The following is a 16092-nucleotide window of genomic DNA, read 5'->3' on the forward strand; positions in this document are numbered from 1 at the left end:
GGCTTTATAAAGTCAGCTCGCGGATGTGTGCACGTATGTTGAACTTCTGTCACACCGTATGTAGCCAACCGCGCTAATCGGAATCGGAGGTGTGGGTGGAGAGTGGAGTGTCGCAATCGTGAGCAAACCGTGCATCATTTCCTATATTCAGAAGAGTTTGGTAAAGTTACATTTCCCATTCTGAATAAAGTCTCAAATTGTTTTTCTTGGGTCATTCTCATCAGTGGGTGTGAGTAGAATTATAAAAATTATGATAAATTAGAGCGGGTTGCTGAACTTATTCATTCGAAATATCAGACATGTTCAAAGCTACATCATCATGCCATCTTTTACGTGAACATCCCAAGAAATAAAATGTGGAATTTTAACCCTATTTTTGTGAAGATGTCTGCCATATGAACCCATTTTAATGGCTTCCGTTCTGCTATTAATATAACATACGTATGTTAAACTACATCTGTACCAGTTTGTGTTGGTCTTATCACATTTCTCCTGTTATCTGGCTCTTCCCATCTCTATAATCTACCCACTGGTCATGACTGGTGTACAGTATTGCCTCGTTCGCGAGGGATACCTACTGGAGATGCTCGTGAATTGCAAATTTAGTCGATAACGATATTGGTCTACGGAATCTATTATCGCACCACCTTCTCTCTCGTCACATCTCTCTCATCACTTTATCTCACCACTTTCTTTCTCTCCGTCGATGCAGTCGTGTAGAGTTCCAGATGCGATTCGCGGATGGCCAAAAGCTGGGGTATCAATTTCGCGAATAACGAGGGAATGCTGTAATTTGTTGACCGTGCAAGGAGGAGTCCTCTAATCTGCGAATTGGCCTACCTTACACTAATTCTAGATTTGAAGCTTTCGTGACTGCAAGGATTCATACTCTTAGTTTTTTCGGTAAAGTCACGTAGGTAAAAAATGAAATTAATAAAAAAAATCACGACGTTTCGGAGGCAACACAAGTCTCCGTCATCAGGTGGGACCGTCACAGCCAGATTTGCTGTATCAAGTGTGGACTTGGCTTATGAAGAGTTCCCTGCCTGTGACGGTCCCACCTGATGACGGAGACTTGTGTTGCCTCCGAAACGTCGTGATTTTTATTATTTTATTTTTATTAATTTTAATTTCATTTTTTACCTACGTGACTTTACCGAAAAAACTAAGAGTATCTACCTTACACTACCCCACGCCCATCGAACGGGTATAAAGCCAGCCGGCTCCACACCTGAACCAAGCCAAGCAGTTGCGCAAACCAAATCGCTTGCGCAATCGTCGCGCAACTTAAATCGCCTGCGAGTAATTTCGAGAACTTCTAAATTAAGTGGCGCATTCGGCATCGCTACGACCAATCACAGTTCACGAATGTGCAGCACGTGACGATCGCTTGAGCGTATTGTTGCTTGATAGTCGAGTATCTGCTGTAAGCAACTGGTTGCGTGATGTACACAACCAGGTTACGTAACTGTGTGCTCAAGTGTGGACTTGGCTTATGAAGAGTTTAAATGTAATTATGTAATAATTTACTGTAATATATTTAACTGTGACTGCGTGCTTTAGGCGCACAGTACCCAGCTTGTAATACATGTTCCTCGTGCCTAGAATAGTTTTAATCAGTGCTCATCTTTACTGAAAGATGATCTGAAACATTGGTGAAAATACCACATTCCTATGCCAAGGGACAATCACTACAATTTCCATCCAATGGGTGCCGCAGCCTCAGCAGCTGACGCTCACGTGTCTGACCTTGGAGGCATGAAGGGGCCAAGTTCACCTTGGCTGACATTTGAATCTCGTAAAATAATTGGGTACATTTTGTATTCGCCCCATACTTAACAGCGCGCGAGGCTATTACGAAAGAAGGCGATACATTTCGCAGACACCCGCCGAGTGTGGGTAGGATTATAGGGGGAGGCGATAATCGCCGCATGTAATTTGCGGGCACTTAAAGTTTTTTATTTATTTGGCAAATCTGTACCACGACTCCGGCACGTGTGCCCTACTCCCTTTTGAATGACGTCACAGACGAACCTTTGGGTAGAACACCCCCCAGTGTTAACCAGGGTGGCCGTGGGTCCCGAACCATCAACATCATCTGTAAGAAGCGGCAGAACACGATACCGCTCGGTCAAGTCACCGCCCACGATCTTTTTGGTTGTTTTTGTTGCATTTTCTGGTGGCTTTGCACATGGCCATTAATACAGCAGTGGAGGCGAGGGTTGATGGATCGCTGCTCGAATGTTGTGAAACTCCCTTCCAGTGAGTGCCGAGGAGTCGTACCCTGGCTCGCTAGGAGACGGCAGTACAGCAGGGAAGGGGACAGTTTCGTTCGTATGGAATGATGCTTCCCCGTGCGTTGCATGGGTTTTCAGAACGGCTGTTGCCCGTTTCACGTTTCCCACGAGTTCATGTGAGACGTTCGTTTTCAATGCAGTTTGGAGTCCGCGGTGTTGACGGATCTGCCCCACGTTTCGCCGTTAAGCCTCGCACGCACACATGGTGTTGCGATGGGGGCGTCGGCGGTCTCACGCTGCACAACCCCCGGCACGGGTGACGTCGTCCCATGGCGCCCGTTGGGTTTGCGGGGTGCTGCAATCTGCGTTCAGCTGCTATCTGTGGGGTCGGCGTGCGGTTACTGTGGGATCATTGTGGGTCTCTGGCAGACCGGGTCACGGCTTGGGGCACAGCTGTGAGAACTCTACTTTCGTTCAGTGAGAATTCGTACTCCGCCTAATTGGGCAAATTTTTTTATTTTCCCGTCGTCTCAGCATTGTGTGGCCCTTATTTCCATTGTCAGCCCTGAGCCAGTGGTGGCAATTCCATTTGTCTATGACAGCATCCCCAGTCTTTCCAAATGACAACTACTGTAGACTCACCACCAAATGGTGCAGCCTTATCGGGCGAGAAATTGCCGATGAATTTGAACATTGCCCAGAATTAAATTTGCGACCAACGATGTCATTAGCCGATTGCTCGAGCGCGTTGGCCTGCACGGACTGTGCTGGATTCAACCACAAGTCATGTCCCCCCACTCGCATTCATCAAGTGGGGTGGCCACGTGTTACATTACAGCTTGGGGGTAGTGATTGGGCACAGCAGTGAGTGGATCGTGAGTCGATTCAGGAATCCATTCCTTGTTTTGTTTAAATTTGACAGTTTTGTTTGTGTAATTTCTCTGATTTTTCTACCCTGTTTATACATTCTAGTTTGCTTCGTTAGCTCGAGTGTGACGTTCGCTTATGAACTTCATATATGGTAATTTGCAAACACATTCCTGCGGAGAGAGCTGGTAGGAACGTTTGGTTGCTCGGTCAATGGCCAGGGTCAACGGCGGCGTGGTGTATTCCGCAAATATGGCCGACTGTGAGGGCGGGCACAAGCCGGCGTGAGTAGGTTAAACGTTGAGTTTTATAAGGGCACCACGGGGTGACCAGCCCCTCCCCACCCAGCCCCACCCTCCCCACCCAGCCCCTCCCCACCCTCCCCTCCCCACCCAGCTCCACCTTCCCCACCCAGCCCCTCCCCACCCAGCCCCTCCCTCCTCAGCCAGCCCCTCCCTGCACGACGGACGGACACAATAATCCCCTGTGGGCTGGTGTAACCAGAAGGTTCCTACCAGTAATATTGTAAATAAATTGTTTTCACGCGCGCAACTCACTGCCGTCTATTAAGCAATTTACGTGAATGAAGCAGCACATCACTAACTTGCCTAATTAGCACCTGCCAGTGATTAATTGCAGCTGTCGTACGTGAAGTGTTGTATGTATATGACAGCTTCGCATGTTAGCCTGTGTTAGCATGGATAGTTTTACATCAGTGTTAATCAGAATCGGAAGTAATTAGTATTGCAACTTGTCCTGGGTGACCCAGAGTATAGAATGAGTTTCTGGTGTGTGTGTTACCACACACTGCAGTTCACTGCGCTACGAACCCGGCCACCAGAGTTCGATTCCTGCTCATGGACACCACCAGTGACGATTGCCTGAACCGGTCCTAGGCCTCCCTTAGGCCGACACGGCCTTACATGAGTATCTGGTGCAGTGTGTAAACATCGCCGCTTGGGGAGACAAAGGCGGTCGGGCGGCGTGTTGGCCACCCACCCCCTCGGGTACCGTTCCGCCTTCATAGCTGCTCGCTAACAGCACTTAACCCAACAGTCTGTTAAAGGCTATATAGGGGATCTTTGCCTTTGTTACCACCAGCATGGGGAGGCAAATGCTGGTCTACTGCAGCTTTAGCCGGCCAGGTGGCTCCATGGTAGACCGAGCGGCCCACAACCAGAAGGTTACGAGTTCAAATCCTGGTTGGAGGTGGGATGAGTCGGCTCATCATCTCTCCCGCGTTGATAAAATGTGTAGTGAGTTCAACTGAGTTGCAGGCGTACTTCTTGGAGGCAACACATTTATTAAACCAACACACGGAGTACTCACCTTAGCACATAAACAAACTGATTGTGGTGGACCACCAGGCTAACTGCACTAATTACACTGGAATTAGCTACTACAGACAGGACCACAGCTTGGGTCCCGGTTCACGTGTTGGTGACTCACGTAGGACGTAGAACGTAGATTCTTCAGGACGAACAACAGCAGCCGGTCCCTCTCGGAGACCCGACTTATATCCTCTGTGGCGTGGCTGGCTCCGCCCTTAGCCACGACCACCTTCTAGAATCCTTGAGCAGAATCTCGACCCTGACATGTGACCACCCCTAGCCCCCACCTGGGGGGCCCTGTGTAGACTTTACCGGTCACGTGTCATCTAGGGTCAACCAGAGTGCCACGGCCTATCGTAACCCTCTTCCCTTGGCCGGCACCCTGACACCCCATCCTGTAGGGGTCGGCACTGCACGCAGAGCGTGGTGCCATCCAGCACTGTCGGTCAGCGCTCACCAAGCCCCTCCTGGGCCGGTACTGCACCCACATACACGTGGTGTCCGTGATGTCAATACATTGCACGCCGTGCCTCTCTCGAGCCGATATTACACAGTGACATCCGCGATGTCACTACATGTGTACCAATTGGTGCAGAAGTTCACAATGGTTGTCCTATGGATAGACCTGCTGCCCCCTGCCACTCCCCCTGTCGTAGGAATGAGGATTCTCCACTACTGCCTTTTTTAAGCTGGACCATTTAGTAAACTGTGAACCATATAGTAATAGACTGTGGTCTGTAACTCCTTCAACGGAGGAAGAATAGAATAACAACATCAACTCGTGGCCAGAAGACCCTTACATTGTCTGTATGTTGAACTTTTTTCTGAACGTACGTAGCCAACCTTGCTAATCGGAGGTGCGGGGGGTTGGCAACAAACTATCGAGCTCCTGAACATATTGCCGCCGTACGCAACAACAATAATTTGAGCGGGGAATTACATGAACTTTAAGGGTAACTCGTGAAACAGCAACCCTGGCCCTCAGGCTGAACGAGCAATGTCCGTGTCCCGTGTTCGTGCGTGCAGTGCAGAGTAGTGGAGCAGCAGTAGCAGCAGCAGCAGGATGGCAAAGAAGGCAGTCATCTCCAAGGACGACTTGGAGGAGCTTCGGGAGGCGTTCTCCAAAGTTGGTGAGTGAGTGCTTGCGTGCGTGCAATCGCAGCGGGACAGGGTTCAGTCGCGCCGTTCGTCATGTGCCTCGGTGGCTCGGAGATGTTAACTACCTCGCCTGGTATACAGGAGGTCGATCCCAACCCCAACGCCTCTATATTTGGAGTTTGCGTGTCTTTCTCTCCCCGTGGTCGCGTGGATTTTTCTCCGTGTCCTCCGGGCTTTTCCCTCTACGTTTGGAATTGACATGCATTTCGAGTATTTGGCTGCTATTTTCTGTTTTACTAGGTAAGGCCCACTGAGCTATATTGCTCTTTTTTTGGAAGCGACCTGGCCACAAATGATAGCTCAACGAAGTGGCTTATCACGTGGAAATTTATTGCAGCCAAATACTCTAAACGCGTGATGTTAATTCCAAATGTGGAGAGAAAATCCAGATATACAAGCATCGTCAGGGTCGCCATCGAACCCATGACCTCCTGCATACCAGGCGATGTCTCGCCACCGCGGTGCCCCTTATGAGTGAAGATGAGTGAAGAACACTGCTGGGTTCTGTGCCCTAAATCGCTTCTCCCGTGCTCCTAGACCTGGACGGCAGTGGCTACGTCAATGACTATGAGCTGCAGGAGCTCTTTAAGGAGGCCAATCTGCCGCTGCCGGGCTACAAGGTGCGCGAGATCATCACCCACCTCATGTCCGAAAGCGACACCAACCGGGACGGCAAGATCAGCTTCGAGGAGTTTGTGTCGGTAAGGATTCGGCGATGGGGGGGGGGGGGGAAGGGGGGGGTGGCGGGGAAGGGGGGGTGGGGGGAAAGAGGGGGTGGGAGGTATGGCTACATTTCGCGTGATGTCGGTGCAGTATGGGTTGTTAAACCCGCCACCACCCGACACAGCCAATTAGTAAGGTTTGTCACGTAAACAAAAGGTGGCAATCCATTACTAGCACAGCACACCGGTGTGTTGGAGAGTAAGCCCACAACATTTACAATTCGAGTACGACGTTTCGTCGGTAATTATACAACCAGCCACATCGGGTGACAGCCACCTCACTCTGGCTGTCGCCTGCTCGTTATTTGCATTTGAGTAAAAGCCAAAGGGCTCCCTTAATGACAATAATAATAATCATAAACACAATTCATAGCATGCATATTTCATGATGTTCCTGCGAGAACTCGGGAGGCGTGGAGCCACACCTCAAATCCCCTCTAAGCCAGGCTGAATGGATGACGAAACAAAGATATTTGCGACATACGAGGGACGCTAAGAGCTAACGGGGTCGAGCTTGTGGTAGAGCGACCGCCGGGTGACGTTGATGCTGGGGGGGTGGGCTGGCGCTCACGCAGGTTCCCGGTGTGTGCCAGACACTCGCCTGCTGGGCAAAGAGGCGCTGCCTCTAGAGGAGGTGAAGAGCCGCACGTAAGCTCGTGTGTCGTGCAGAGCTTGAGTGTCATTTCCTGCCCGGTGTTACCTTGGCACCCTGGCTTCCTCTGCAACGTGCAAAAGAGACGCTCGCGAGAGCAATTTGACGAACGCAACAACTGCAGGTTTCCCTCGCTCTGCGCGGTGGTAGTCACAGTGGTAGATGCTTTCAAAAAGAAGCGCGCACGAGGAGGCAGCTGCCTGCTGAGTAGCGTGCACAGTACGCACGCAGTACACACACAGTACACGCAGTACACACACAGACAGTACGCACGCAGTACACACACAGACAGTACGCACGCAGTACACACACACACAGTACACGCAGTACACACACACACAGTACACACAGTACACACACGCACAGTACGCACGCAGTACACACACACACAGTACGCACGCAGTACACGCAGTACACACACACACAGTACACGCAGTACACACATACACAGTACACGCAGTACACACACACAGTACGCACGCAGTACACAAAATACACACACCGTACAGTACACACGCAGAACAAACAGTGCACACGCAGTACACACGCAGTAAACAGTACACAGAGTACACAATATTGTGCTGCTTCCGACCGCATAGCTACATGAAGAGTGAATTTAAACGGTAATAAGAATAGTGAAATTTGGGTAGAAATAGGTTAGCCGTATATATGGCGTGTAATCGCACAACCAGAACCTGCATAGAGCGAGGGAAACCTGTCGTACACATATAAAATATTATTGGGTCTCAAGTGATGCCTTCTTTGGAAACCAGTTCATGCCACGATGTTTTTACTCCAAACCCAGCTGCCTTTTCTGTTGCGTATTCTCCGGTTCGTTGTCCCCTGCATGTGTTTTGTCTAAACGCTGCTTGTTCATACACCTCATTCCAGTCACGGGTGAACTCCATCCTGTACCAGCACGATGGTGTTCACCTGTACTGAAGTTCACCAGCATTGATTCATGCGAGCCTGACTGCCGATGAGACACTGCGTGTCGAAACCGGTCCAGAGTTTGCTTGTCTTGAAACAATACTGCTGGAAATTGCACTCTCAGAAGGCCGTGCGGCTGATGGATAGTGTAACAGATACTTCTGTTTTGTATGTGGGCAAACGGACATCTGTGAGAAAGAGCTTCTTAGCTCACCGGATTTCTGCAGGATAAAAAAAGATTCTGATTCTTGACATGGGAAGGAGAAGTATCGTCCGCTTATCTATTCTGTACCGGAGTATGGAGCTTCTCTCCGGCCGCCGGTCAGTCCCAGGCTTAACCTTCGCGACTAAAGCCACGATTTGTTTGTGTGGTGACAACGTGTGCTTTGTTGTGAGCTGCTGTGCTGTGTAAGTAAACAATGTATAACCAATGTGCTATTGCAAGGACATAAGCCTCATCGCAGCACATGGCATAAGCTCCATTCCTGTGAACGCCTTTATGTGAAATGTGTTTTAAATGAATGTACTGTCAATGTTAAAAGTGGAGGCGTGCTATATTCTTATTTTTTAAATGGAAAATAGCACAATTATATTCATTCTATTTGGATGTATGAAAACTATTTTGAACTCGCCTGCATTTTTACGATCAACGTCATTGTGTCGTTACAGTTGATGGCCTGGTTTTGTTGCGTTTTATGGACGCTGGGCTTGTGACCATGCGTTGATTAGACCACGCGTTGATTTAGGGCGCCACGGTGGCGAGATGTTAACTACCTCGCCTGCTATACAGGAGGTCGTGGGTTCGATCCTGACTGATGCCTGTATATTTGGAGTTTACGTGTCTCTCTCCCCGTGGTCACATGGATGTTTCTCTGGGTCCTTCGGTTTTCCCTCCATATTTTGAATCAATAAATTTCCACGTGATTAGCCAATTCGTTGAACTATCATTTGTGGCCAGGTCGCTTCCAAAAAAAGAGCTGTACAGCTCGGTGGGTCTTACCCAGAATCCAATGGGGATTTATAAAATGAGGGAAAAACAACAGATAACGTGTAACAGGCCAGGCTTAATGCACCCTCAAGATTAGTGAACGAAGGAGTGTCCAGGCTAGCTGCCCTACCACGGTAGGGGTCACGACCACGAGCAGCGTATCTAAGGGGGAGTGGGGGGATGAATAATGTAATGAAACAGAACAGAACGGTCGCCATGTGCAAGGCAGGGTGGTGTAGTATCCAGAGTCCATCCCATCTCCTTTCTCCCCGATTTTTCCAGCTATTCATGCTGGGTGTCCGCGAATTCAACCCTTTTTAGAGAGGTCCGTTGCGTTTGAGCGGGCGACTGTGAACTTGCCTTCTCCCTCTGCCAGATCTTCCACGGGCTGAAGAGCAGCGAGGTGAGCAAGACGTTCCGCCGGGCCATCAACAAGAAGGAGGGCATCTGTGCCATGGGTGGCCTGTCGGAGCTGTCCAGCGCTGGGACGCAGCACTCCTACTCTGGTGCGCTCCTGTCCGCGTCGACGACAATCACCGTCGCCCTCGCGCTATACTCTGGCGCTAGACAAAGGGGCCGTCCATAAATGACGTCATGCACCTAGTGGGGGGGGGGGGGTGAGACATTTGTGACGATGTGTGATGAGGGGGGGGGGGTGGTTTGAGAAATGTGACGTCACATCAAAATGCGCAACTTTAAATAAATATAGACAACACGTTCTACTTAATTAAATAGACTTTTTAATCAATGTTTTCTCCTACACCCTGTAACCACGCGGGCACCTCTTTATTGCGCGCTCACTCCGTGTGCTTGTGTGGCGGGCGTACGGTGCAGAGGAAGAGAAGTTTGCGTTTGTGAATTGGATCAACAAGGCCCTGGAGTCGGACCCGGACTGCCGGCACGTGTTGCCAACCAACCCCAACACGGAGGCGCTCTTCCAGGCCATGGGCGACGGCATCGTCCTCTGGTGAGAGCGCCGCAGCACGGCCTCCAGGTGGCAGCCACCAGCACCGCCGTCACGGCCAGTCCCTCTCGCCCGTAGCACCTACCAGCAGCAGCAGCAGCAAGAACAATATTGGGACTGATCTTGGTTGCATTTTTGGGATGATCCGGGCGTTTGCTTTGGTGCCCCCCTCCCCATTTTGTGGAACTCCCTCCTGATGGAGACTCTCGCACGATGTCGAGGGAGGGGGCACACGGAGCGCCTGCCTCCCCCCCCCCCTCCCCCTGTGGGCCACCACGAGTAATAACGAATCAAAACGAGGTGTAAACCAAAAAAAGCGTTTCATTTCTGACGAACGTCGTAGCAAAGCTTTGTCAAGCAAGTGATTGTATATCGGTATCGGGGTACACCTGTTTTATTATAATAATTATAATAGTTACGTTGATAGCGGTAGCTCAGTCGATGTGCAGCGGAGTGAAGTGTGCGTGTCCTGCTGTGTTCTCCAGTAAGATGATCAACCACTCGGTGCCGGACACCATTGACGAGAGGACCATCAACAAGAAGAAGCTCACTCCATTCACCATCCAGGTCCGTGTCCTTGGTGCCGGGCCGTCGTGCCTCTGTCGTCAGCGCTCTGTGCTCAGTGCGAGTGCTGTGCGCTGTTTGCTGTGTGCTGTTTGCTGCTGCTAAATGCTGGTGTTGTGTGCGGCACACTGTCTGCTGCGTGCTTTTTGCTTGGTGTTAGTGCTGTGTTCTTGCTGCTTGTGCTGTGTGCTAGTGCTGTGTACTATGTGTTAGTGCTGTGTGTTATGTGCCGTGTGCTGGTGCTGTGTACTATGTGCTTGGTGCTAGTACTGTGTGCTTGTGCTGAGCGCCATGTAGTATGTGATTGGTGCTGTGTGCTGGTGCTAAGTACTGTGTGCTCGTGCTGGTGCTGGTGCCGTGTGCCGTGCGCCGTGCGCTGACCGGGAGTCTCTGCACTGCTGACCGCCGCTCGTCCCCCCCGCAGGAGAACCTGAACCTGGCGCTGAACTCGGCATCGGCGATCGGCTGCCACGTGGTGAACATCGGCGCGGAGGATCTGCGCGAGGGCAAGCCCCACCTGGTGCTGGGCCTGCTGTGGCAGATCATCAAGATCGGCCTCTTCGCAGACATCGAGCTCACGCGCAACGAGGGTGAGCCACCTCGCTCAGCCACTCACCGCCACTCACCACCACTCACCACTCTTCACTCACCACCACTCACTCACCCCTCTCACTCGCCACTCTCACTCACCACTCTCACTCGCCCACAACGAGGGTGAGCCACCTCGCTCAGCCACTCACCGCCACTCACCACCACTCACCACTCTTCACTCACCACCACTCACTCACCCCTCTCACTCGCCACTCTCACTCACCACTCTCACTCGCCCACAACGAGGGTGAGCCACCTCGCTCAGCCACTCACCTCCACTCACCGCTCTCACTCACCACTCTTCACTCACCACCACTCACCACTCTTCACTCACCAACACTCACCACTCACTCACGCGCAACGAGGGTGAGCCACCTCGCGCAGCCACTCATCTCCACTCACCACTCTCACTCGCCACCACTCACCATTCTTCACTCACCACTCACTCATGCGCAATGACGGTGAGCCACCTCGCTCAGCCACTCACCTCCACTCACCACTGTTACTCACCACCACTCACTCACAACTCACTCAACCCTCTCACTCATGCATAATGAGGGTGAGCCACCTCGCTCAGCCACTCACCGCCACTCACCACTCTCACTCACCCCTCTCACTCACCACTCTTACTCGCCCACAACGAGGGTGAGCCACTTGGCTCTACCACTCTCCACTTACACTCACAGCGACCCACCCCATTCACTCACCCACCCCACTCGCTCACCCCTCTCACTCACCTTCCCACTCACCCGCCACTCCTACTCACAGCCACTCACCCACCCCACTCACTCACTCACTCACCCCTTACACCTGCCCTCTCACCCACCTCTCGTGACTAACTCACCCACCCCTCTGTCACTTGTATCAGTACTGGGTGCGGTGTGTAAACGTCACCACGTGAAAGGCAATGGCAGCCGAGTTTGGTCCTGTCCACAGCGCCGCCTCGTGCGCCGTGCCGATCCTGCTAGGTGCTCACTGACATCACTTGCCCCAGCATCCGGTGTGGGCTACACAGTGGAGGGGGTGCATTTTTGAGTATTTATCCAACGACGTGTGCGCGCGCAGCCCTCATCGCCCTGCTGCGTGACGGCGAGAGCCTGGAGGAGCTCATGAAGCTCTCTCCCGAGGAGCTGCTCCTCCGCTGGGTCAACCACCACCTGGAGAATGCCGGCTGGAACAAGATCTCCAACTTTTCCTCAGACATCAAGGTGAGCGTTGGTGCTTGGGTCAGGCGCTCTCGCACGGACAGCTACCGTCGCTACGCCGTTACCCTCTCTTCTGCCCCCCAATTCGCGCCGAACGGCCGGTGTTCTGGGCGCCGTAGTGGGTGATGAGGTGTTAACTCCCTCGCCTGGTATGCAGGAGGAGGTCGTGGGTTCCATTCCGACCCTGACGTCTGTTGTATATTTGGAGTTTGCATGTCTCTCTTCCCATGGCCGCGTGGATTTTTCTCCGGGCCTTCCGGTTCTTGCCTCCACATTTAGAAACATGCGTTGAAAGTATTTGTCTGCGATAAATTCCATCAAATAAGCCACTCCGTTGAGCTATCAATTATGGGCAGGTCACGTCTGAAAAAGAGCTATGTAGCTCAGTGGGCCTTCTGGTCAAATAAAAATAGTTTTAGTTTTTTTTAGGGTTGTATTTTGCTGGTCACGTTTTCAAAGTCTGCTGCGTGTCTTCTTCTACTTCCTTACGGCCGATGTCGATGCACAGCGACAACCGCACGGTCCCATTCAGGTGGTCTCAAGCCAGATAGTCGTGTGAGGAACAGCGGAGTGTCTTGCTGTCATTTCTCCTTCGTATTCATGTATTTGGCATTGCGTCGTTATATGTTGTTCAGTCTGTTCTGGATGACCCCAAGTCAAGTGCCAGAGAGTTTGTAATTTTCCGTTTGTGCATCGGGTATCCGCATTTGTCGTGGTTTGTGCGAACGCGGTTTCGAGGTGGACCATGAGCTTCGCAGAATATTAAAACCAGGGATCTTCTGCGTTGGGTCTTTCACGAGGTGTTTGCGAGTTCTTTTGAACTCCAGTCAGCTCTCCAAGATTCATCGGGGGTTGATTTCGCATTGTTGCAGGTGAAGCGCACCGGTCCAAAGGGGCTTTGCGTGACTTCAAGCGATGACGAGGGACGTTATGGAGGTCCCGATGTCATATTGATTGAACGCGTATCGAGTGGCTGGATAACATTGTGCTCGGTGCTTCTTGTCACGAAGGCCACAGGGCTTCGGTGCGTCCTCCGCTGCCGCCCGGTGAACTCGCTGGGCAGTTCCCAAAGGGACATAACGTCCGCTCGCTGCACGGCGTCAAATATTTATAGGGTGTAAGCCGCGTGTGTGTGTGTTAGCCACATCTTTTATGGCCAGTTAGTTTTTTGCAATTTGCCAGTTAATGTTGCTAAAATGCCACACAAATGTTTTAGCCTTGGACGAACTGACAACATGTAGTATTGTTTGGTGATACTGCTGCTGCTGCGATGGCAGTGGTGCACAAGCACAGTTTGCAGCAACAACAAGAACAACAACTCAACATACTCGTCAACAACACATCAACATTACTGTGTGGCCTTAAAAGAAAATAATCTAAAATTGGTGACGTTTTGGGAAACGGCCCTTGACGAAAAAAACAAAACGGCAGGGCCGTGAAGAAAGGCCGTTAATGATTATGTACTTTATTTTTTTTTTTAAGGCCCACAACGTTGTTGATGAATGTGTTGAGATAAATACAAACTACACTATAAACTGGTCGTACAAAGTGAACACTCTTTAAAATGAACGCCATTCATTCGCGTCTCACTTAAACAGCTGGGAACCAACCCTGCGTGGGGCGAGTGGGGGGGGAAGAGGTGCTTGCTGGCTCTCGGAGCGCTCGCTGGCTCTCGCCGTGTGCGTGCCCCCGCTCTTGTTTACCCCGTGTGTGCCCGGGGGCCTTCCTGTGCTCACCTCTTCTCCAATTTCCCTCCGCTGCTTTCCCGGGGGACTCTGTCTGGCTCCTAATGCCCAGACGGTGGCTGACTTTTGCAACGCCATCAAGGTATGGCGTGCCGGCCCTGTCGACGGCCGTCCTGCTCCCCCTTGCTTGCGTGCGTGCGTTTCGCCGCCCTCCACGCCCCCCCCCCCCTCGGAATATCTGGCAAACGCCGAGCGTGCAATTTTGCATCCAGAAGCACGTTCACGCAAGCCTGGTTACACACAGCACCACGTACACATTAGAGGCTGAGTTGACCTCGGGGAGGCCCAGGACCGGTTCAGATAATTGTTACTGGTGTTGGCCATGAGCGGAAATTGAACTCGGGTCGCCAGGTTCGAAGCGCAGTGTGCTAACCGCTACACTGCCACTCCCACACACACACACACATCCCCACACACGCACATCCCCACACACGCGCGCACACATACACTATCCGACAGAGGTAGCCTATTAAGGGAAACATTTATTAATTATTGATGTCTCGTCAGCCATGCCATCTCTTCCCACTGAGCTTGAATCACTGTTCATCTGTCTTGACACTACTGCACCCTCAGTGTCATCTCTCTCCTCCTATTTCCTTGCTGTGAGGTTTTCCTTTAAATTGGTAAGCGGGCAGAAAATGTTCAACAAATGTACACTTCTGTGCACCCACAACATGAATATATACGGGACCCACACGACGTACAAATACACAAAGACAAAGAACCCCGTATATATAGTTTTAACAGACTGTTAGGGCAAATAACACGCGCGTGAACATTTTATACACCACCTACACGGCATGCGTACATGGCATACACAGCATGTGCACACACTATGTACACTCGTACACGTACGCACAACACACACCGTATAAAACACAACGCCACGTGCAGACACACGCTTTGTAAACGCAAACGCATGCTGCGTACGCACTGCACTAAGTGGTCACCAATTCCTTCACGGTGCTCGCAACCGGTGGGGATTTGCACGTGTGTGTGTGTGCACGCCATTATGTAAGCAGACGGATTCAAATTTATAGGGGACTCAACACCGCTTAACCTCTCGACCTCTTGACCCCCAGGACTCGCGGGCGTACTTCCACCTGCTCAACCAGATTGCGCCGAAGGGGGACAAGGAGGGTCAGCCGCGAGTGGACATCGACTTCTCTGGGTTCAATGTGAGCCCCTCCCTCCCTCCCTATGTCCCCTCCCTCCGTCCCCTCCCTCCGTTCCCTCCCTCCCCTTCCCCTGCCTCCATCCCTCCCCCTTCCCCTCTCTTCATCCCAGCACCTCGTGCCACCTCAGACTTTACATTTGTGGAGAGCACTTCGATCCTCACTCGTTGCTTTGCCCAGGAAAGGTTGGTCACGTCCGTTGGCCGGAGAAACGATTCGTATGCGATTCATAAATGTTTTACGGGTCTAAGTAAAATGTGTGCCATGCACCCTCCTCCACCCGACATGGCCAATGTAATTAAGCTGCCACGTGTTGCATCTGACTGTGCAGCCATGATGCAGCAGCCTCCTCCACTGCCATTGCCGAGTTCACCACCTGATGAAGCTCAGCGCGGTTTGAGTGAAACGCCACCGCCGTGCGTTGATGTTGAATTCCGCTGCGAAAGCCCTTGGGCTACTGCCGCCTGTTAATAATCAATACCCTTGCAGAACGTGCCAGTCCCGTCCGGCTGGTGGAGGGTTAGCGACAAGCTTGTGGCACAACATTTAATTTGTGTCCTTATGTTGAACTTCTTTTCACACCATACGTGGTCCGCTGTGATAATCGGAGATGCGGGGGAAGGACAACAAACTAAACAAATGAAAATATTTAAAACTACCACGTGTCCTAACTCAGGAATTAATATGGAATCATTGTACTGGCGTTGAAGAACCTATGTTTTAAGTTACTGTCTCACATTGTCCTCCTTACACACCTTCTTTGGATGCAATGATGTGGCCTATGAATCCCTCTAACAACATTAAGGCTCCCTTAATGGACTGGTTTCCTTGCTCGTTTTAACGCACGTGTGGTATGTTACAGACATTGACTCTCTTCTCGCTCTCGCTGTCCTTGCCGTTTCATTTCGTTTAATGACATTGCTTCAAGCTCAGTGGGAAACTATTCGGTGGGGAAAAAAAATA

General features: G+C 51.3%; 1 protein-coding gene across 5 annotated transcripts in view; it reads left to right on the forward strand.

The window, feature by feature from the left end:
- LOC144732639 (plastin-3-like) overlaps nucleotides 1–16092 on the forward strand; it is a 77982-nt gene that overhangs the window by 52337 nt on the left and 9553 nt on the right. For all 5 annotated transcript variants that reach the window (XM_078614143.1, XM_078614145.1, XM_078614144.1 and 2 more), the window contains 8 exons: nucleotides 5462–5565; nucleotides 6131–6294; nucleotides 9262–9391; nucleotides 9720–9852; nucleotides 10335–10416; nucleotides 10838–11003; nucleotides 12070–12212; nucleotides 15037–15132. In XM_078614143.1, the coding sequence (XP_078470269.1) occupies nucleotides 5499–5565; nucleotides 6131–6294; nucleotides 9262–9391; nucleotides 9720–9852; nucleotides 10335–10416; nucleotides 10838–11003; nucleotides 12070–12212; nucleotides 15037–15132 (981 nt within the window). In that variant the 5' untranslated portion in view covers nucleotides 5462–5498. The remainder of the gene's footprint in view (nucleotides 1–5461; nucleotides 5566–6130; nucleotides 6295–9261; nucleotides 9392–9719; nucleotides 9853–10334; nucleotides 10417–10837; nucleotides 11004–12069; nucleotides 12213–15036; nucleotides 15133–16092) is intronic.

This window comes from Lampetra planeri, chromosome 43 (genome assembly GCF_965212315.1).
Source record: "Lampetra planeri chromosome 43, kcLamPlan1.2.h2, whole genome shotgun sequence".
Classification (NCBI taxonomy): Eukaryota; Metazoa; Chordata; class Hyperoartia; order Petromyzontiformes; family Petromyzontidae; genus Lampetra; species Lampetra planeri.